The 22,044-nt window shown below is 38.9% G+C and overlaps 1 protein-coding gene across 2 annotated transcripts in view; it reads right to left on the bottom strand.

Annotated features, from left to right (window-relative positions):
* Positions 1-4,076: 4,076 nt before the first annotated feature.
* PAPSS1 (3'-phosphoadenosine 5'-phosphosulfate synthase 1) overlaps positions 4,077-22,044 on the bottom strand; it is a 118,727-nt gene continuing 100,759 nt past the window's right edge. The window contains exons 12-13 of one of the 2 annotated variants that reach the window (XR_012476902.1): positions 5,178-5,317; positions 4,724-4,809 (exon numbers count right to left, since the gene is read on the bottom strand). Coding sequence is in view for 1 of the 2 variants with exons in the window: in XM_074228742.1 (XP_074084843.1) it covers positions 4,671-4,809 (139 nt within the window). In the remaining variant the exon portion in view is untranslated. Of the gene's footprint in view, positions 4,810-5,177; positions 5,318-22,044 lie in introns of both variants that reach the window. The other variant, XM_074228742.1, reaches the window with a different exon arrangement.

The following is a 22,044-nucleotide window of genomic DNA, read 5'->3' as shown; positions in this document are numbered from 1 at the left end:
AGTGATCCAAGACACTAAATGACTTGTGATGGAAACGTGCTAATCATATCCAGAGCGTTTGAATGCAGATCGAAGCATTCAATTTTCACTTTTTCAGTTTTGTTTTTTATTTCTCATGGTTGTTCCCTTTTGTTCTGATTCTTCTTTCAAAACCTAGCTACTGTGGGGCAGAGCCAAGATGGTGACAAGAAAGGATCCAGTCTTAGGAGCTCTCTGATAAAACTCATCAGCTAAGGACTCTAACTAAACTTTCGAGAGATAGAACCCACAAAGGGACCCAGTGAGGCAGTTCTCCTACTCAAGGTAACCTGGAAAAGAGCAGAAAGGCTCTGCTCCCCGGGATCGGAGAGGCAGCCTGCCAGAGGGGTGGCCTGCCAGAGGGGTGGCCCGCCAGAGCCAAAGAACTTCAGCCTCCAGGAGGCAGCCCCAGGGCGCTGGGAGCCGGCTCACAGCAGCGGGGGAGTCTCCTGAGCTGCACCCCGAGGAGTACCGGCACAAAGTGGGGGAACAGCAGGAGACCTCTGCCAGAGCAAGCACGTGGAGCCCAGCCCTCAGGGCACACAGCTAGCAGCTTGGTCTTTCCTCCAGACCAGGAAACAGAAGCAGGCGGAGCCGGTAAGCAGGAGCCCCCAGGGCATGAGCCCATTGAGCTGAGGGAGGGGAGTGAAGAGAGACTGCCCAGCTCTGTCCTCAGCCCCAGGAACAGGACTCTGGGGCTCTGACCACATTCAGATCCTGATCGCAGTCTAGGCCCCTCCACAGTACAACAGGGCCCCCCCACCTCAGCCCCATGGCAGAGGGGGGCACTTATGGTCATTCACAGACCAGGAGGGAGGACAGAGCCTCACACACTGAGACCCTTGTGGGAGTGTCCCAAAAGCTCAGGAAGCACCCCAAACCAAGCCCAGGCTGGGAAAATGAGCAAGCAGAGAAACAAAAGGAAGACTATTGAGAAATATTTTGCAAATGAGCCCAAGAAGGATCAAAATACTCAATCTGAAGATGAGGAAGCACAAGCTCCTGCATCTAAAGACTCCAAGAAAACAGAAATTGGGCTCAGGCTATGACAGAGCTCAAAAAAGACTTTGAAAATCAAATGAGGGAGTTGGAAGAAAAACTGGGAAAAGAAAGGAGAGAGATGCAGGAAAAACATGAAAATGAAGTCAGCAGCTTAGTCAAGGAAATCCAGAAAAATGCTGAAGAAAATAGCATGCTAAAAACCAGCTTAGGTCAAATGGATAAAACAGTTCAAAAAGTTATTGAGGAGAAGAATGCTGTAAAAAGCAAAATTGGCCAGATGGAAAAAGAGATAAGAAAGCTCTCTGAGGAAAACAAATCCTTCAGACAAAGAGTAGAACTCAGGGAGATTGCTGAATTTACCAGAAATCAGGACTCAATACTTCAAAACCAAAGAAATGAAAAATTAGAAGAAAATGTGAAATATCTCATTGACAAAAACAGCTGATATGGAAAACAGACTTAGGAAAGATAATTTAAAAATTATTGGAATACCTGAAAGTCATGATCAGGAAAAGAGCCTTGACATCATTTTCAAAGAATTACTACAGGAAAATTGCCCTGATATTCTAGAAGCAGAGGGCAAAATAGAAATGGAGAGAATCCACCAATCCCCCCGAGAAAGAGATCCCAAAAAACCAACCCCTAGAAATATTATAGCCAAGTTCAAGAACTCCCAAGTCAAAGAGAAAATATTACAAGCAGCCAGAAGGACACAGTTCAAATATCGTGGAGCTGCAGTCAGGATCACACAGGACTTAGCAGCAACTACATTGGAAGCTCATAGGGCTTGGAATACAATATACCGGAAGGCAAAAGAGCTTAGAATGCAGCCAAGAATGAACTACCCAGCAAGGCTGAACGTCCTCTTCCAGGAAAATAGATGGACTTTCAATGAACCAGGGGAATTTCAAATTCCCCTTTTGGGGAATTCCTTTTGGAATGGCCAGAGCTGAACAGAAGGTTTGATCTTCAGATACAAGACTCAGGTGAAGCATGGAGATTGGAGGAGATGGGGGAAATATGAGGGACTTGATGATGAACTGCATGTATTCCTGCATAGAAAAATGACACTGATAATACTCATATGAACCTTCTCAGTTAATAGAGCAGGTAGAGGGAGCTTTTATAGTTGAAGCACAGGAGAAAGCTGAATTTGAAGATAAAATATGGTGTAAAAATTGAGTCAATAGAAAAAAAGGGAAATGGAATGGGAGAAAGAAAAAGGAGAGGGGGAATAGTCCAAGTTATTTCACATAAGATTTGTTTTATTACAATGAGCTATTGCAATGATATGGAAGGGGAGAGGCAAGGGGGAATGAGGGAATCTTTGCTCTCATCAGAGGTGGCTAGGAGAGGAAACAGCATATATACTCAATGGGGTATAGACATCTGGAGTAAGAAGGAGGGGGGAGCAGGGGGAAGGGGTGGGGATGTGAGTGATGGAGGAAAGGATGGACCATGGGGGGAGAGTGGTCATATATAACACATTTTCTTTTTACTTCTTGCAAGGGGCTGGGATTGGATGGCCTGTCCGGGACCATAGGGCCAGGTGTATGCTGAGCCTAAAGGGTGGTATGGGGGCTCAGGGCTTCTTGGCCCCAGGACCAGGGACCTGTCTGCTGAGCCAGTCAACGACCCTACAGCAGAGTCCGAGTGAAAGAGAGAAAATAGAGTACATGGTAGTGGAGAAATAAGAAAGGAGGGAGTTGCAATCAGCAATGGCAACAGTGGAAAAATATGGAAGTAACTTTTGCGATGGACTTATCATAAAGAATGAGATCCACCCATGACAGAATTGTTGGTGTTGGAACAAAGACTCAAGCACATTTTTTGTTATTATTATTTGGGGGAGGGTGCAGGGCAAGTGGGGCTGGGTGGCCTGCCTGGGGCCACATAGCAGGGTGATCTTTGGGTGTCTGGGGCCAGATTTGGACCCAGGTGCTCCTGGCTCAAGGGCCAATGCTCTGTCTGCCACTTAGCCACCCCTACTATTATTACTATTTTATTTTATTTTGGGTCTTTTTTTTTCTTCTTTTTGGTTTTTGCAGGGCAGTGGGGATCGGGGAGCTTGCATGTCACATGGCTGGGTGATTGTTGGGTTTATGAGGCTGGATATGGGCTTGGGTGCTCGTGGATCCAGGGCTGGCACTATGTCCATTGTGCCACCTGGTCATACCTACAATTATTACTATTATTTTTTTTAATTTTAATTTTTTTCTCTCCCCTTTACTTTTTTCGCCCAAGCAAGTCTATCTATATTCATGGGGGAAGAGGGGTATTTTGTTTACTTGTAAACAAGAATATTTTATTAATGTAAAAAAAATTTGTACAAAATGAGAATAAAAAATAAATTTAAAAAAAAACCTAGCTACTGTGGAAAGATGTTTAACATGACTATATATGTATAACTTATACCAGATTGCTTGCTATCTGGTATAAGTTGTACATATATAGTCATGGGTAGGGAGGAAGAAGAAAAATTTGGAACTCAAAATCTTACAAAAAAGAATGCAAAGGGGGCAGCTAGGTGGTGTAGTGAATAAAGCACTGGCCCTGGAGTCAGGAGTACCTGGGTTTAAATCAGGTCTCAGACACTTAATAATTACCTAGCTGTGTGGCCTTGGGCAAGCCACTTAACCCTATTTGCCTTACAAAAAGAAAAAGCAACCTAAAAAAAAAAAAAAATGCAAAACTATCTTTGTGAGTAACTGAAAAAAATAAAATTATGTAAAATAAATAACCAACCTCTTCAGAAATAAGACTCTACCAAACTCAATTCTCAGTTCAAGAACAGAAGACATGACTTTTGCATTACCTGAACTAATCTGTTTGAAAAGGTTCTCAAAGAAGTCAATAGCAGAGAACCTTCTTCAGTTAGCCATTTTTCCAGCAACCCATGAAGAAGATATAAAACGCATAAGGTTCATACAAAGATGACAGAACAAGACAGTTCAAGCAAAGAAGCAAAATAAACCAAATCCTCTGTAGTCAAATTTAATTGTTCTGCCCTTATAAAAGAGGAAAAGACACGTAGGCAAGGAAGCAAGGAGACAATATCATAAATAAGAAGTCAAAAGTTTAATTCTGTTGCATAAAGTTGATTCTGGATTTACATACATAATAAGAAAGTTTTAGATTACAATGGTTTGGGGCTCAATAAATGATTGGAAATAAAAAGTTTGATTATTTAAGAGTAGTAAAATCTATAATTGCTACAAATGTCTTGCAGCTCAGTTACAGTACAAAAGCAAGATCAAGCCTTCTCTATTGTTTCAAAAGGGAGTATGGGACACAGGGTGTTTGGTTTTTAAAAGGAAGGAAAATGTTTCCCCTCTAAATGACAAAATTAACAAAACGGCTGCAAAAATCACAGGGAAAGAAACATAAATATGCTATAAAAAGTAAAGATTTTAAAACCCTAATGTGGGATTATTAACCATAATAAAATGAAGAGATACATTAAAACCAGCAGTACATGAGAGAACCCACAAGGCAGGCAAAAAACAAGGATGCTAAATTAAAGAGATTAAGATTTGTTTTAAACAATAACATCCTCCCAGACGCCACAAGAAAGCAGAGCAGCCAGCAACTGTGCGGTCCCCTTCTGTTAATGGATCAAGCGTCAAAGGTCGGTGGGCTGCTGAGGATGCTTAGGCATTCTCCAAGGACTTGTAGTACTCAGTCAGCACAGTCCACGCCTTGGGGGCCATGAAACCTTCAGGAGGTTTCTGTCCTTCCCGGGCAAGTCTCCGCATTCGGGTTCCCGAAATAAATTCAAAGTCTTCATGGCTACAAGTGAGAAAGAGAAAAAAAAAATGAAATTTATTTTACACTAAAATGCAAACAGTAGTGAATTAAAAAAGCCTTTCTGCCTTTTCCAGAAATAATCTGGCCCACTGGAGTATGACCTCATAACCAGACTTAGGTTCAGGTTCTTCTGGGCATCTCTCTGAAGGATAAGCTGCCCAAATTGTGCAAACTACCTCTTCAAAGACTCCAATGACATCACAGGTCTGCTTTACCCCTGCTGCCTTCAGATGAGGTTTGCCTTTCTTTATCTCCCCAGTACTAAGTACAGATTTTGGCCCTGAGCTTAAACAAAGAGCTCAAAAAATGTTCATTGAATTAATTGTGACAGCACTTAGCAAAAAACCCACCTGGTTACCTTGTGAGTCCAGAAAGTGATGTAAACAACACATTCAGCACTACATATTTTTACAGTCAAAAAACTGCTTTCCCTCTTTAGAGTCCAATTTGGCCAACACAGATTGAAAACATCTCAAGTTGCTCACTGAAACTCAAAATACAATTGGTATGTCAGAACTGAAGAAAGGGGGATCAGGGTCAGGAAAAATCAAAATTTCTTAACAACAGTTCAGTAGTGAAATCTATACTTTACCATGAAACTGTCAGCCGAAGACAGAGCTCCATAGGGTTTTTTTTTGGTTTTGGGTTTGGTTTGGGTTTTTTTGCAAGGCAATGGGGCTAAGTGACTTGCCAAAAGGCCACACAGCTAGGTGATTATTAAGTGTCTGGGGCTGGATTTGAACTCAGGTCCTCCTGACTTCAGGGCCAGTGCTCTATCCACTGTGCCACCTAGCTGCCCCCTGTATTGCATCTTAATAGCAAGATCACAAAACATAGACTCAAATAAACTTTAGGCTTAAAAAAAAAAAAGCTCAAATAACCCATCATTTTGTCCCTAAACTAAAAACTGACACTTATCTTAGTCAATCTAGACTTAAAAATCATTGGTCTTAATAATTTTGGACCAAGTTTCTGGGCTGTACAGTTTCCATCAGGGGTATACTGGTAAATGTTTAACAACTGGCTTGGGGGAGAGAAGTGGCAAATGTAAAAATGGCAGAATTTTAAGTTTAATGTGCATTATATATACCCCATCACGTTCTTAAGTCTAGACCATTAAAAAACTAATAAATTAAGCCTGGATTTGTGGCATTTGTTGATTCTCCAGTTATAAATAAATACTCCAGGTATAAATATTTAATATCCAGATTTCAAACTCAACTTGGGTTGACCCTGGCACCACCCTTGGTTTCCAATTACTCTAAGCTGGAGGACTAAGAGATTTTTGTACTTTTTTGGTCAACCTCTTAAGCTCCTCTCTTTCCTTATACTGAGACTAATGAAATCAAAATAAATACCTCTGTTTGGCACTTCTGACTGTTCTTTGGAGAGAAATAAGATTGATCTTTGAGAACCTACATATTAAAAGATGTGCTACGGTCAAACTATTTACTTACTGTTTTGTGACAGTATTAAACCCCTTAACAAGGTGGAAGGAACTGCAAGGAATAGCCAACAAAACTCATACCAGCTGTATGAGACATCAGAGGAAATTTGGGTTCACATTAAGACTGGTTGGGGTTTTTCCCTTCCTCTTCCTTTTGACATGATACAAAGCTCCCCACAATTCACAGCAGATGTTAGTTCCAGTACCAAGTACTATTAAACATAAATGCAGGGTGGGGTCAAGATGGCAGAGTGCAGGCTGGGTCCCCGAGCTCTCCCCCAACCCCACCAAACAGTGTTAAAGAATAACTCTAAACAAATACTAGAGCGGCAGAACTCACAGAAAGATGGAGTGAAACAATATTCCAGTCCAAGGCAATGTAGGAGGTGGCAGGAGGGATCTGCTGCACCAAAGAGAGAGAAAGAAGCTCAGCCCAGCCCAGGCCACGCCAGGCCCCATGGGCCCAGCAAACAGGAGCAGGACCCAAAGTGACTGAGGCAGTGGCAGTTCCCAGACCTCTCAGCCAGACACACCGAAGGAGATGCACGAGGGGCAGGGACTATGGGGGCTGCACTGCCTATACCTGGATCTAGGGCTCAGTCCTGGGTCTTAGGCTTAGTGCAAGGAGAAACAGGAGCACAGCAGGACTTGTGTTTGTAGCAGAGCAGGAACCCTGGCCATAATTCTGGGACTGAAAAAAAAAAAAAGCTTGTGGTCCCTCACAAACCAGTGAACAGTACAAGAGAGGCATACACACATACACACACACCTCTTCTTAGATCATACTCATCTGGGAGAACCAAAAACTTAACCCAGAATTACCTCTGAAAACAGCTGCTTCGAAACCCTAAAGCTTGGGACAGTGTCCCCTCCACTTGGGAAGCAGAAGCCCACTTTAGCATAGTAAAAAGCCAAGGCTGACAAAATAAGTAAACAGAAGAAAAAAAGTTCTGACCATGAAAGCCTATTATGGTGACAAGATCAAAACACACACACTCAGAAAAAGAAGACAACAAACAGAGAGAAAATTCCTACATCCAAAGCCATACAGAAAATTATGAACTGGTCTCAGGTCATGCAAGAGCTCAAAAAGGATTTTAAGACCCAAGTAAGAGAGGCAGAGGGGAAAAAAATTTTAGGAAGAGACATAAGAGTCATGCAAGAAAATCATGAAAAAAAGCATCAACAATTTGGTAAAGCAGACACAAAAATATTGAGGAAAATAACACCTTAAAAAACAGAAGGCATACATGCTTAAAAAAACAAGGCACAAAAATCCAAAGAATAAAAAAATATCCCAAAAAAGATATACAAAAATTCACTAAAGAGAAGAACTTCTTAAAAAGTAGAATTGGTCAAATGGAAAAGGGGATATGATGGCTATTTAATGAAATAGAGAACTTTCCAGCATTACAGACAAAAAGACCAGAGCAGAATAGAAATTTTGACTTTCAAATGCAAGAAGCAAAAGAAGCATTAAAATATAAACAGGAAAGAGAAATCATAAGAGATTTAATTAACTGTCTATATACCTACATGTGAAAATGGTAGTCATAACTCCCAAAAACTTTCTCATTATTAGGGCAGTTAGAAGAATTATACATAGACAGAAAGCAGAGGTATGAGTTGAATATGATGGTATGATTATCTAAAATAATGAAATTAAGAGATGAGAAACAAGAATGCACTGAGAAAAGGGGGAAAGGGAGAACTACAATGAAACAAATTATTTAAGATATATACATATATAGAGATAGATATGGGGGGAGAGGGAGAGAGAGAGACTTTATCTCAACAATTCAATTGAGACATCTAATCACATGGTTAGTAACAGACAAAGTAGGGACTTAAAATTCAAATTTGTAGATTTTTTTCCCCCCACAGTGCAAAAGGGGACCCAATTCATGTAATTCCATTAAAACTTCGTGAGGGTTTTGGGATTTTTTGTTTGTTTGTTTGGATTTTTTTTTCAAGGCAATGTGGCTTGCCCAAGGCCACATGGCTAGGTAATTATTAAGTGTCTGAGGTCGGATTTGAACCCAGGTACTCCTGACTCCAAGGCCAGTGGCTCTATTCACTGCACCACCTAGCTGCCCTTGTTTGTTTGTTTTTTTAAAGAAAAAATATATCATGGGGGTAGTTAGGTGGTGCAGTGCTGCTTTGCAAAAGAAAAAAAAAGAAAAAGGATTATCTTGAAAGACAGGAGGAAATAAGGAATGGGGGGAAGGCTTGACACAAAAGGGTCAAGAAGCTAAGGTCAAGAAAGCTACATTTGTGGACAATAACAAATCACAACCCCTGGAGACTCTTTTAAGTTTACTGCTTTTTAAAATGTGGCTATCATTCTTGAACTACTTACTTCAAAGGATCCTTTTCAGGAAACAATTCACTTAATAATTACCTAGCTGTGTGGCCTTAGGCAAGCCACTTAACCCCATTTGCCTTGCAAAAACCTTAAAAAAGGGGGGGGGTCTATACTGGTGGGCAGCTAGGTGGCGCAGTGGACAGAGCACCAGTCCTGGAGTCAGGAGGGCCTGAGTTCAAATCCGACCTCAGACACTTAATAATTGCCTGACTGTGACCTTGGGCAAGTCATTTAACCTGTCTTTTTTTTTTTTTGCAAGGCAATGGGGTTAAGTGGCTTGCCCAAGGCCACACAGCTAGGGAATTATTAAGTGTCTGAGACCGGATTTGAACTCAGGTACTCCTGTCTCCAGGGCCCATGCTCTGTCCACTGCGCCACCTAGCTGCCCCCAACCCCACTGTCTTAATAAAAAGTTTTTTGAAAGAAGAGTCTATGCTGGCATGACAAGAGAAAACTGGCTACCTGAGAGTACAAGTTTGTTACATGTATGTATGGATATAACATATTTATGCATAAGATAATATACAGCAAACACAAACTCGTCCCAAAAGTCTCAGTGCAATGATACCTAGACATTAATTAACAAGAGTTAGTAGAAGACTTTGGTTTTTCTGAGTTTACCCCAGAGCAATAGTGGAAGGTGACCCATACATGTCCCTAAATCATCCCTTTGGCTAAAACTGAGGATTTCATAAACTCTTATTCATTTGTGAAATGAACAAAATGTGGTTGTCTCTCCTACAAATGGTTTCAACAAAACTCAACTCAGAAAGAAAAACTCTGGATTTATCTCTCCTCCTGGTGTGGTTCTCATGTATGCAAGGCCCATAATCAAGATTAACTTGTGTGTACGGCTCCTAGGCCTCTCTGCATGGGCTGAATGAGCCAAGGGGCTCACCATGATACAGACACCCTGGTAGATGTTCGACACATGTTGAACGATAAACAGAAAAACTTTTCTCGAAAAGAATTTAGTCTGGGGTAAGACTGTATCTGGTTAGTTCTGTTCCTGATAATGGTCATCACCATCCCCCTCAATAATTAATTCTAGTGATCTTGGAATACTTTTCACCCTCACCCTTTTATTTATGATTCTAGGGGACCTTCTGGTACAGTGGTTTTATTGGTGAAAAATCCTCTACAAAGTGTCTACATAATTTTCTAGCTTATTCTAAGCTAGAATCTATCAGTCACTCAATAAGCATTTATTAAGTGTCTGCAGTGTACCAGGTACTGGGCTAAGCATCAGGAAGACAAAGAAAGGGTTAAAAAAAGAAGTCTGTGCTTTCAAGGGGCTCACACTCTAATGGGAAATAGATAGATATATATATATATATATGGGAAAAAAACAGAGACAATCAACTGGGACACTCACATTAAGGAGCATTGGGGGAAAACTTCTTTACTGTAGAGAAGGGGACTTGATAAAGGTCAGGGAAGCCAGGAGACAGGGATGGCAAGGGAGAGAATCCCAGGTGTGGGGACAATTCCACAATGCCAAGCACCGGCTCCTTAAGCCTCTTGTGGGAGCATCAGCAAGGAGGCCGACGTCACAGAAGGAATCTGGCAGGAGGCTGGGGGAGGGGGGGCGAGAAGCCTGCAGAGGCAGAAGGGACTGGCCCTGGGTCATGTTTCATCCAAGGAGGCGACAGGATGCCACTGGAGTTTGGAGAGGAGAAGGGGAGGATGCAAAGAGGCCAGACCAATGTGACCACTGAGCAGAGAGAGGCCTGGGGCAGGGAGACCAACTGGAAGGTCATGCAACAGCCCAGGTTCTCTGGTAAAGACTACACTAAGGAGTCTGGGAGAAGCAAAAGCCAGAGTCCTTCAGGAAAGAGCAGGGAGGTGATGCTTAACAGTATAAGGGGCAATGCTACTCTACATACAGGTCATCAACTCTGAATGTTGGGTTCCTGGACACTAAGCTCTAGATCTCAGTGGAGGAGGAGGAGGAGGAAGAGGAGGAAGAAGATGGGAGGAGGAGGAAGAAGATGGGAGGAGGAGGGGGAGGAAGAAGATGGGAGGAGGAAGAAGAGGGGAGGAGGAAGATAAGAGGAGGGGGGAAGAGGAAGATGAGAGGGGGAGGGGAGGAAGAAGATGAGGAGTTGGAGGAGGAAGAAGATGAGAGGAGGAGGAGAAGGAAGAAGATGAGAGGTGGAGGGGAGGAGGAAGATGAGAGAAGGAGGGGAAGAGGAAGATGAGAGGAGGAGGGGAGGAAGAAGATGAGGAGTTGGAGGAGGAAGAAGAGGAGATGGGAGGAGGAGGAAGATGAGATGGGGAGGAGGAGGAAGATGAGATGGGGAGGAGGAGGAGAGGGAGAGGGGAGGAGAGGGAAGAGGGAGAGGAGGAGGAGGGGAGAGGGAGAGGAGGGAGGAGGGGGGAGAGGGAGAGGAGGGAGGAGGGGGGAGAGGGAGAGGAGGGAGGAGGGGGAAGAGGGAGAGGAGGGAGGAGGGGGAAGAGGGAGAGGAGGGAGGAGGGGGAAGAGGGAGAGGAGGGAGGAGGGGGACACTTTGTGCACAAACAGAAGAAACTGAGGCTTGATGGAAGCTCAAAAGGAGCAGGATGACTTCTGCACTGATTCTGAAAGCCAGGCCAGTTAAAGGCCGTCCTTCTCCCAGAAAGTCAAACTGTCTGAAATTCAAGGGTTTGCTCATATTCCTTCTAAATACACAATTTCAACCCAAAGTCCCCAGGGAACTCTTTTCCCCTGGGTTATCACACATTCCATCTGGCCTGCGAGTCACAAATGTTTCTTCATCAAGCAAAAATAATTTCCACTTCCACACAGGGCTGATTCCATGACTTCCTGGTAAAGGAAAAGACATAATCTGCTGTCCCATAAATTCACATTATGCTGTCACATAATTATTTTAATTTTATTCATTTGGACTTTATTCAGTCATTTGCTCAGGTTGTGGTAATAGACCATAGAGGATCATAGATCCATGGCCAGAAAAGAGCCCTCCCATGAAAGTCATCTAGTCCACCCCCTCATTTTATAGAATAGGAAAGTAAGGATGGAGAAGTTAAATAATTTGCTCTAAAGTCATGGCTGGGATTTGAACCCAGGGCTTTTGACTCTAAATTCAAGCTACATTATTATCCAAAACCATAAAACAGAGACAATACCCTTTCTAATCTACACTCATTTTTCAGTTTCATTTTTCCACCTAAAACTGATAATAGAGAATAAAAAAAAATTTAAATTGAAGAACATGCAGAACAAGACTGATATAATCTAAAGTCTTCCTCTGGCATTTTTTTTTTCCTTCTTCACCTAGAATCCATAGAAGGAAATTTGGGGAAATGGCAAGATGGAGTAGGGCAGGAAGAAAACACTAATGTACCCTTGGAGGCTTGCTCTCCAAAGTTATTCTAAGCACAGTTTTTATAGCCACAGTTAGGAATCTCTCATTGCACCTAAAAAAAAAAAAAAGAAAGAAAGAAAGAAAAGCACCTATGTCTAAGGGGAAGCTTTCTTCTCAAAACCACTTTACAAAAGTAATATCATAAGGAGCATGGAAAAATTTACCTGTCACATTGATGGATTAAAAAAGGTCATAAATATGATGAAACAACAGACAGAGAGGATCACAGGAAACAATAAGGATAATTTTAATCACATGAAAATTTAAAAGCCTTACACAAACAAAACTAATACAACCAAAAGTGGAAGAAAAGTGGGGGGGGATACATTAAATTTCTCTGATAAAGGCATCATTTCTCAAATATATAGGGAACCAAGTCAAATTTATAAAAATATGAGCTACTCTCTACTCTCCAGTTGAGAAATGATCAAAGGATTGAACAGGTAGTTTTCAGATGATCAAAGCTATCAATAGTCACATGAAAAATGTACTAAATTACTACTGATAAAATGCAAATTAAAACAACTGAGATTTGTTTACCTTAAACTTAATGTGACAGAAAAGGATATAATAAATGTTGGTGGGGACGTGGAAAAACAGGCACGAATGCACTGTTGGGGTTGTGAACTGGTTCAATTATTTGGAGGACAATTTGGAACTATAACCAAAGGACTGTACAAACCCAGCAATACCACTACTCAGTCTATATCCAAAGATCAAAGAAAAAGGAAAATGACTTATTTATAGAAAAATATTTATAGAAGCTTTTTTTGTGGTAGTAACAAACTAGAAATCAGTTGGAAAATGGATGAACTAATGATGAACAGGAAAGTTTTAGAAAAACCTAGGAAGACTTACATGAACTAACCCAAACTGAAGTGAGCAGAACCAGATATTATAAGGATGAAAGATTTAGCTATTTTAATCAATACAATGAAAGATTAGTTATTTTAATCAATACAATGATCTAAGACAATCCACAGTACCATGATGAAAAACGCTACCTGATTTCACAGGAAAAATAGATGATTTCTGAACGCAGAGTGAAGTATACTTTTTTCTCTTCATGTTTCTTGCTTTTTATTGTTTGCTTCTCATTTTGCAACATGGCTAATATGGAAATATGTTTTGCATGACTTCACATGTATAATTGATATCATATTGCTGCCTTCTCAAATGGATGAAGGAGGCATTAGAGGAAGGGAGAGAATTTGGAACCCCCCAAAAATTTTAAGAACATTAAAAATAAATTAAATTTCAAGAAACAACACTTGGCTTAGTGATTCCTATATTCAGTGCAAAAAGAGTGCCATGACTTAGAACAACATCAAGGGGCCGCTCCACAAGTGCTCTGTGCTATCCTACACAGGGGCCCTGAGTCTTGATGGGCTCCCCAGAGGACATGCGCCCTGGTCCCACAGCCGTCCCACAGCTGCCTTTCTATCCACATGTGCAATTCTCAACTGACATCAGCAGAAGCCATGCAGAGTAATGGGACAGGGCAGCAGAAAAGAAAACTGGTGCTAAGAACATGTGGGAAATGTGAGTAATTACAACTACATCAGCTAACATTTACATAGTTTTATTAATTTTTGATACTTTAGAAATTAAATTCTTTAATGATTAAGCTCATGTCAGCAAAGGCTTTTCACACATAAGAATAAGCAGCCTAAAGATTCATGATTATCATTTGATATAACTACTCTGTGATGTAGATACTATTATTATCCTCAGTTTTACAGATGAGCAGTTTGAGAAAGGTTCTACACCATCCCCCCCTCCCCTGGACTGCTGAAGTAGTATCTGAGACAGGATTTGAACTTGGATCTTCTAGGTTTCAGCCAAGAGCCCTATCCACTCTATCCAGTCTACTGAGTGCTTACTCTGGTAACGACTTAATATTCAACCTACAAACCTTCCTCTGATGGTTAAGCGATTGACCCACTTGTGAAGGAACTGAACAGCAATCTTACTGACACTCCCATCATAAACAAATCCAGAGGACACAAAAAACTCTTCCTGAATACAAAGTTCGTTCACAGGCTCTCCTTGGAAGCAAATAAAGGAGCCCGTTTTGTTGTGTGCCTAAAAACAACAAGAAATGCTATTTTATGAGAAATTCGGTCATCCTGCCCTGCAGTGCTCACAACAAACGTAAGCAAATAGACCACCATGATACTAATTGCAGTTCATGGACCAACATCTGTTGCAGAATATTAACAAATAGGAAAAAACTCATGAAAAACTTGACAAGATCCTCCAAATTAAGCATCTGGATTTAGAGTCAGAGGACCAGAACTCAAATATTCATTTTGCCCCCTAGATAACCTTAAGGCATTCTTCACCTTGCTTTCCTAATTTTAAAATGAGTGTGTTGGACTGGACAACCTCCAAGATTATAGCTTTAAACCTATGATTCTCTAATATCAAGTATTCCAATATCTGCAAACATTTCAATTCAATTTAATTTGGCACAAGTTTATTAAGTCTCTATTATTATTGAAGGAACTGTGCTAGGCAATGGACCCAGAAAAGGTTCTTATTTCCTACTCATTGTAGAAATGTTGCACAGGAATTAATCAACATAAAAGCTGACATACAAAAAATTCCACAGCTAATTCTGAGTTGACTAGAAAATTAAATGAACATGATTTCCCTATTTCCTAAATGTACCAGGTAAGGTATAATGGAAGAAACCAAGATAGAATGTCAGAATTCAAATTTTTATTAAAAGTTTCATCACTGAGTAGCTGTGAGACCTAGAAAACTTAGATCAAAAAGCTGCTGAAAAGTCAAACTTTTCTAATAGATGAACCCTTTCACAAGACCCAAGACCTGAAGTCCTTGGTCCTCTTTTTGAAAACATTTTTATCATCAATGAATGGGATGAAGATATAAATGTGGAATGTTTATCAAATTTGTAGATAATCATAGGATTTAAAGCTAGATGGAACCTTCCTTATCATTTAAGTCCAACTCCTTTATTATTTTTAGATGAGAAAGAACCAGAGGCCCAGAGATGCAGCAACTTTCACACACTAGCAAGCGCAGAGCAGTCCTCTGACTTAAAAGTAAGTTATCAGGCTACAAATATTGATAAAAGTAATATCCAAAGAGAAGACAGTGATAGTCCCAATGTACTTTAGCCCCTTGGTCAGACATAGAGAGTAATATTCATTTTATAGTGCCACATGTTAAGAAGCACAAATTAAATGATGCCCACAAATTGCAAGCCAGATACTATCAAGCAAAGAACTAAAGAAAAAAGTTTTGTTGTTGTTTATATTTGTTGTGCTTTAAGAGAAAAAAAGGGAAGATGTTAGTCACAGGATTCTGAAAGAATGGTTAGACTAGTTCTTCTTGACTCAAAAAGATGGAATTAAAACCAAAAGGAACAGTTACAGGAATAGGAATTAATTGTACCATTATAAGAAAAAACTTCCTAACAATTAAAAGTGATCCAAAACTAGAATCAGTTGCCTTGGGATGGAGTGAGGTTGTTGCCTTCTTTGGATGTCTTCATTTGGAAGTTGGATGCACATTTCTTGGGCACCAAAAATGGAATAGAGACTAAATGGTTTCTAATGTCTTTTCTATTCTATAATTCCAGGATTCTATACTTAGTACTGTACCCACTTCTGCTTCATTCCAGATTATATGAAAGTTAAAACAAAAAACAGACAAGACCTAAAAATTCTGCAAAACTGATGGGGGGCCAACATCATTTGACAGCCAGAAAAATTATGGATGCTTTTGGGGTTTTTTTAGAGGAAGTAAATATGCCAATCTAGGGAAGTAAACATGCAAATCTTGAGGGTAGATGACAGACTTCAAAAACAAGAAAATACAAAAAAAATCTCCAAGTAAGCAGTCTACTAAAAATATAAAATTCTCTGTGTTTGCCTTGGTAAAAAAAAATAATACTTTTGTGATGTTTATTATTTAGTACTTTGTAATGTTAGGCTTAGAATAAAAAAACCAGTAGATTTAGAAGAGAAAATTTGTAAGAAACATTTTTGTTTCCATCTCTCCTTTAAAAGTTTGTTTAATTAAAATAAAAACTCTGTCCATTATACAAGGATGATCTTTGTTAGGGTCAGTTTTGGTTTTCTTTAGTCTACTTTCCTAGTCATATGAAGTACATCTAAGTTGAATATAATTTTTAATTAATCTCAAAGAAGTTAAATGAAAACTGCTCTGCATTAATCATTCTGCTTAATTTGCATATATGCTATGCTGAATATGAATACTATAATCCAAATATACAATAAAGGCACTTTATATACTTATCTGAAATGAAACGAAGCAGTGAATTTTCAATTAAGTCTCAATCTTTTTAACTCTTGAGTATAATCTCACTGAAACAAGTAAAAAATATGTACACAAGCTGAAGCTGGTTTCAAAATTCAAGATATTATTGTCAATAGTTTTCTGTAAACCTTATGATGGAAATGTGCACAGCAGTCCACTGTGACCTACTACTATTATTTTCTAAAGCAATAGACATCCTTCAAACTGAGGTCTGTAGATTTTAAAAAAAAAACTATTTTAAAATAATTTATTTCCTTTGTGATTTCATATATATAATATATATATATACATATATATATATATATATATATATATGTTATTTCATGCATTTAAAAAAAGGTTAAGAGGCCCTGGTCTAAAAGATGAGGGCAAGGGATCATGAGCCCCAAAGGAAAGGGTCTAGTCATAGGATCAATTCAATTCTCTGAAGATCTCAGGAACTCGAGAAACACATGGTATCTCAAAGAACAAAACATTAACTGACTGAACTGGGATTATCATTATTGTTGTTGTTGTTGTTTTTGTTATTAATTATTATTTCATTTAAATAATCAAACATTATTATTGGTATTAATTGGTAGTGTTAGCACTATAACTCCTCTTTTTAACTCAATCCAACCTGAGTACCCACAATAGGAAAATTGTTGTGTTGGGTAGCTACAGGAAAAATGTAAATTAAGATAACATCCCCACGCTTAGCGAGTTCCCAAAAATGAAGCTATTCAGACATGTGCACATAAAGAGAAGACAGACTGAGATTAACCTCCAAAATGAAAAGCATAGACCTGAATTGTTTTTAAAAATTTGATAACTATATTTCAGGGTAATTGGCTTCCTTTGTATTCCTCTATATTTTATTTTTTGCATTTAAAAATAATTATTCTGAGGATACAAGGCTTCACAAGACAGCCAATGAGGTCCAAGACACAAAAGGTAAGAGCCCCTAGGGGAGAAAATATAGCCCAGACTTTGAAGAATGGACAAGGTTTGTTCAGATGATATTTATACAGGAGGGCATGAGGTACTCACTAAAAATACCAAGGCAGGATCCCTTAAAATTATGTTTCCTTTTTATCCTTTACTCTTACATTATAACTATATTCTATAAACATATCATCACAAGGCAATGGTCTATTGCTAAGAAGTCAAAACCTAGGTCTGCCCCTCCAATCAAACCCTACTTTTCCAGGTCTAGTTTCCATCCTTGCCTCCCCTTCAACCCAGTCAGCTAAAGCAAAACCACCCTTGTTCCTATACTTGGATTCCCACAGTCATAGTCTCTCTGACTTTTCAGCTTGTCTTTTCTACCAATCCTTATCCCTGGTTCTTCTGTTTCTATTCTCCCTAAGCCAACACTCAACTCTTAGAGGACTGATACAAGCCCTGATGCTGACATAACATCTGTTCATGAAGTTGATCCTAAATAAATAAGCCTTTAGCACTAGCAGCTCAATGATCCTTTCATTCATCTCCAGTTGCCTGCCTTGTAGACTGTCCTCTATTCAGAGAATAGAGACTTTTAATAACAACTAGAATTTTAAAGGACAGGGTAGGAAGGACTCTTAGAGGCTCATTAGTCTTAAGACAGATGTGGCATTTCATTGAGAACAATGATAAAAACAACATCTTAGTGTTTTGGATGTGCATGAATATTGATCTGATGGAAGGCATGAGTTTTGTTTTTTTTTAGGTTTTTGCAAGGCAAATGGGGTTCAGTGGCTTGCCCAAGGCCACACAACTAGGTAATCATTAAGTGTCCGAGACCGGATTTGAACCCAGGTACTCCTGACTCCAAGGCCGGTGCTTTATCCACTACGCCACCTAGCCACCCCAAGGCATGAGTTTTGAAAGACTGGAGACAAGGAGACATGAGGGGCCCCTAGATTGGCAACAGTGGTACTGAAATAACAATAATCTATGTAAGAAATGAAAAGGCTTGGTGACTAAATAGAAAAGACAAGTTCAAAGGCCTTACATAAACTCACTAACTGAAAAAAGGGTTCCATAGCTATGGTTACCGAGTTTCAACCATGACTTGGTCAACAAATATTTCTCTAGTTCCTATGTACCAGATCATTGTGCTAGACCCTGGGGACATGTAGAAACAATCTCTACTCAAAATGAACTTACATTCTAATTACAGAAAAATAGATATTAAACCATATACAAACCAAAGTCAACAAGATTTATTTTGTGATTACCTTTGGATCAGGCACTAGACTAAATGCTGAGATACAGAGACTATCCAACACAAAGTTAACAAATATAGACATTCAGATTCATGTGGAAGGAGAAAAAGCAGTGAAATACAAGGGAGAGTGGGGTGACTAGGTGGCGTAGTGGATAAAGCACCTGCCTTGGAGTCTGGAGTACCTGGGTTCAAATCCGGTCTCGGACACTTAATGATTACCTAGCTGTGTGGCCTTGGGCAAGCCACTGAACCCCATTTGCCTTGCAAAAAAAAAAAAAAAAAAACAACAACAACCTAAAAACAAAAAAAAAACAACAAAAAAAACGAAATACAAGGGAGAGCACCAGCAGTTAGACAGATCAGGCCCTGCAGAAAATGGGATCCAAAACAGATAAAGGAATGGGGAGAGACTCTCTGAAGCAAAGATACAGGGGTGCGGCATGGGGAGGAGGAGCAGAGATGGAGAATCACAAGTTCTGATGATTTCCATTTGTAAATATTTGGCTTTTAGGTGAAAGTCAGAGATCTAAATGGAAATGTTCAACCAGGAGCTTGGAAACCCACAATAGGAGAGATAATTATTACTTAGAAAATTAAGGTAAGTGAAAGACAATGGTCTGAGCATAATCAATTTATGAGTTAGGCTAACAGTAACCAATAAATGGGGTCAATGGCTCTCTCAATGAGCAAATAAAGACCTCAAGTTAGGCTTGGCCAACCTTAATATAGTTTGGGGAGTAAAAAGTCAGATAGATGGGGAAACAATGCGACTGACTATGGGGTAGACAGCATCATGGGGATAGGACAAGATCGACTATTTTAAAGAAAGTGGACTTGCACCCATGCCTCTCTGACAATTAAGGAAAATAACTGCTTTATGAGACCTAGCCACATCTTGAAGACCTTGTAAGAGGGTCTGAATTAGCACTCAATGATGCCTAAAAGGGTTCATTAGGGAAATAAGGATGAGCAATATACCTTAGGAATGGATAACTAGTTAACTTGAATCTAATTATAAAATTAATACAACATAAAATCAATTATATTATAGAATCCATATAGAGGAAACTAGAGGTAATGTTAATTTTAATTATTTTTATAGTATTCAGAATGATTCATGTAGAGGAAAGAACTTAAAATATAAGAAAATGTGAGCTCTCCCAAGAAGAATAAACGATAAATGGAAGAGAATAAATTCACTGGGGAAAAGGTCACATTTAGACATTTTAGAAAAATTATAGATAAACCATGAACATTTTCACTAATCCCCTTTCTTAGCCATCCCTGTAAAAGTATAGTTGATGTTGAGAAAGAACAAGCCATCTAAAAGAGTAACAGAGAACTAGCCTCAGTCCTAGGATGTTCTGGTATAGTTCTGTGACAGAGTCAGCTTGCCCTCTGTCTGATCACCTTTTGGGGTGGAGCCATCTTTTTAATTTTATTGGTTTCTGTAGCCAAAGAATTCATTCACAAGGAGATGAGCCTCTCTGTGCTTACTCTTGCCAAAACTTTATATGAATCCTTTCTAAGATAGAAGAATCTGTCAAAACTTGGGATTTTCAAAGCACAGGCTTGGAAATTCCAGAATTCACCTCCATAACATGAGCAGGCAATAAAATAAATCACCCCAGCACCAAAGGATTGAATGAACCCCTTGTAGAAGATTAATGGGAGATATGGACAAGAGTCACATGGACAGATGGGATTTACATTATTGGAGGGAGTACCAAAATCAATGAGATCCATTTATGGATTAAAATAAGTATTTTTAAAAGTCTTGGTTTAAGAGTAATTTAATGAAAACTAGCAATAACAATATGAAGAACAATAAGATAACAATCTATAAAAAAGCACCTGGGAAAGTATGAATCTATCTCTCCTCCTTTTCTCTATCAGAGGGGAAGAGGTTATTGTGGCATTAAGTGTTGTACCTTGCTGTCATTTCAGAAATTAGAATTATAGAAATGGAAATTTTATTTAAAAAATTATATATACATATATATATATATATATATATATATATATATATGTATGTATATGTATTCCCCAAAGTGGATAAAACAAATGGGTTACAATTAGAAAAAACAGATTTACCACTAAAAGCTTAATCCTAAAATCTGAAAGAAGGGATTTTTTTTTCTCCCTAATGGGAAGATTTCTTGACAATAGGGAGCAGCTTGTAGGACAGCTAAGTTGCACAGTGGGTAGAGCACTAGCCCCGGAGTCAGGAGGACCTGAGTTCAAATCCACCCCCAGACACTTAATAAACCTAGTTGTGTGACCCTGGGTAAGTCACTTAAAAGTCACTTAACCCCATTGCCTTGACAAAGAGGGGAAAAAAAGGAAGCACTCTGTAGCTCTCCAATTTAAAACCTATAATTTAAGATATTCCTATTGACAAATACTATGACTGAATGCATAAAACCATATTAGGCCACAAAATTCTCCTTTTAAAAGCCACAGAAAGTTTTTTTTTCTAAACACATTCCACACTATAATAAATTAGCCAAATTAGAAACTTCGAAAATCATTAATTACTTAAAAGCTGGCATGGTAAGATTTCCATTAATCAAATATTAGACAAACTCATATGTGCATAATAACTGTGTTTCTCTACTACTTCAAAGGCTATCTCTTTACCACAAAATTTTAATCATTTTCCAACACAATCCCATCAACTTAATTCTATCTGAAAGCACTACTAAAAAGGGTTTAAAACTTCCCAAGTCAGAATTTATTAAGATTTGGTCAAAAAAAAATTCCAAGAAAATGAACCACTCATGTAACTAATATAGAATTCATCTTTAGAAAATCTTATGAGAACTGATGTAATTATTTATCTTTTGAATGATTAAAAGAGAGACTGCTTTAAAGACAGATTTAAGGAAACATGACAGTTATCAAGGGCATTTCTAACACATTAGTCAGCTGTACACACATGAATTCTACAGTCCTGCATGTGACAGGAATAAAACATCACGAATACACTAGGATTTGCAAAACAAAAGTGATTGCTCATTAGGATTTTTTTCCCCTTAACTCAAAAGAACCAGAAAAAGGAACATGTAGGAAACTGTGAATTCTGTGTTTGAGTCATTTAACCTAACTCAACTATAAAATGGGGGTCATGATAAGATCTACTTTGTAAATCTTAAATATATAAATGCTATTATTATTACTTAAGAGGTATTAATCATTGAGATATGAATCAAAACTAATTTTCCTTTGACTCTGTAAGGACAATGACTCTCTTCCTTTTGTGTTTGTACCTTCAGTATTTAGCTCAGAGCAGACATTTATTGTTTAGAAAGAAGGACAAATGGGCAGGAAACACTTGAATGAGGTAGTATTTCTTGCTGGGAAAATTTGTGAAAAGAAAAAACAAACCAAACACCATTTCTTTTTTTCTCCAGCTGAACAAAAAATTTGGCTTTTATTGAAAATTAATAATACCACAACAAGTATTTATTACAAATGAAATTAAGTGTAAGGCCATGAGGAAAAAAAATTAGACAATTTGGTTGGATGTTTAAAA

The sequence above is a fragment of the Macrotis lagotis genome, chromosome 3, assembly GCF_037893015.1.
Source record: "Macrotis lagotis isolate mMagLag1 chromosome 3, bilby.v1.9.chrom.fasta, whole genome shotgun sequence".
Taxonomy (NCBI): domain Eukaryota; kingdom Metazoa; phylum Chordata; class Mammalia; order Peramelemorphia; family Peramelidae; genus Macrotis; species Macrotis lagotis.
This window is presented reverse-complemented; position numbering and strand designations above follow the sequence as displayed.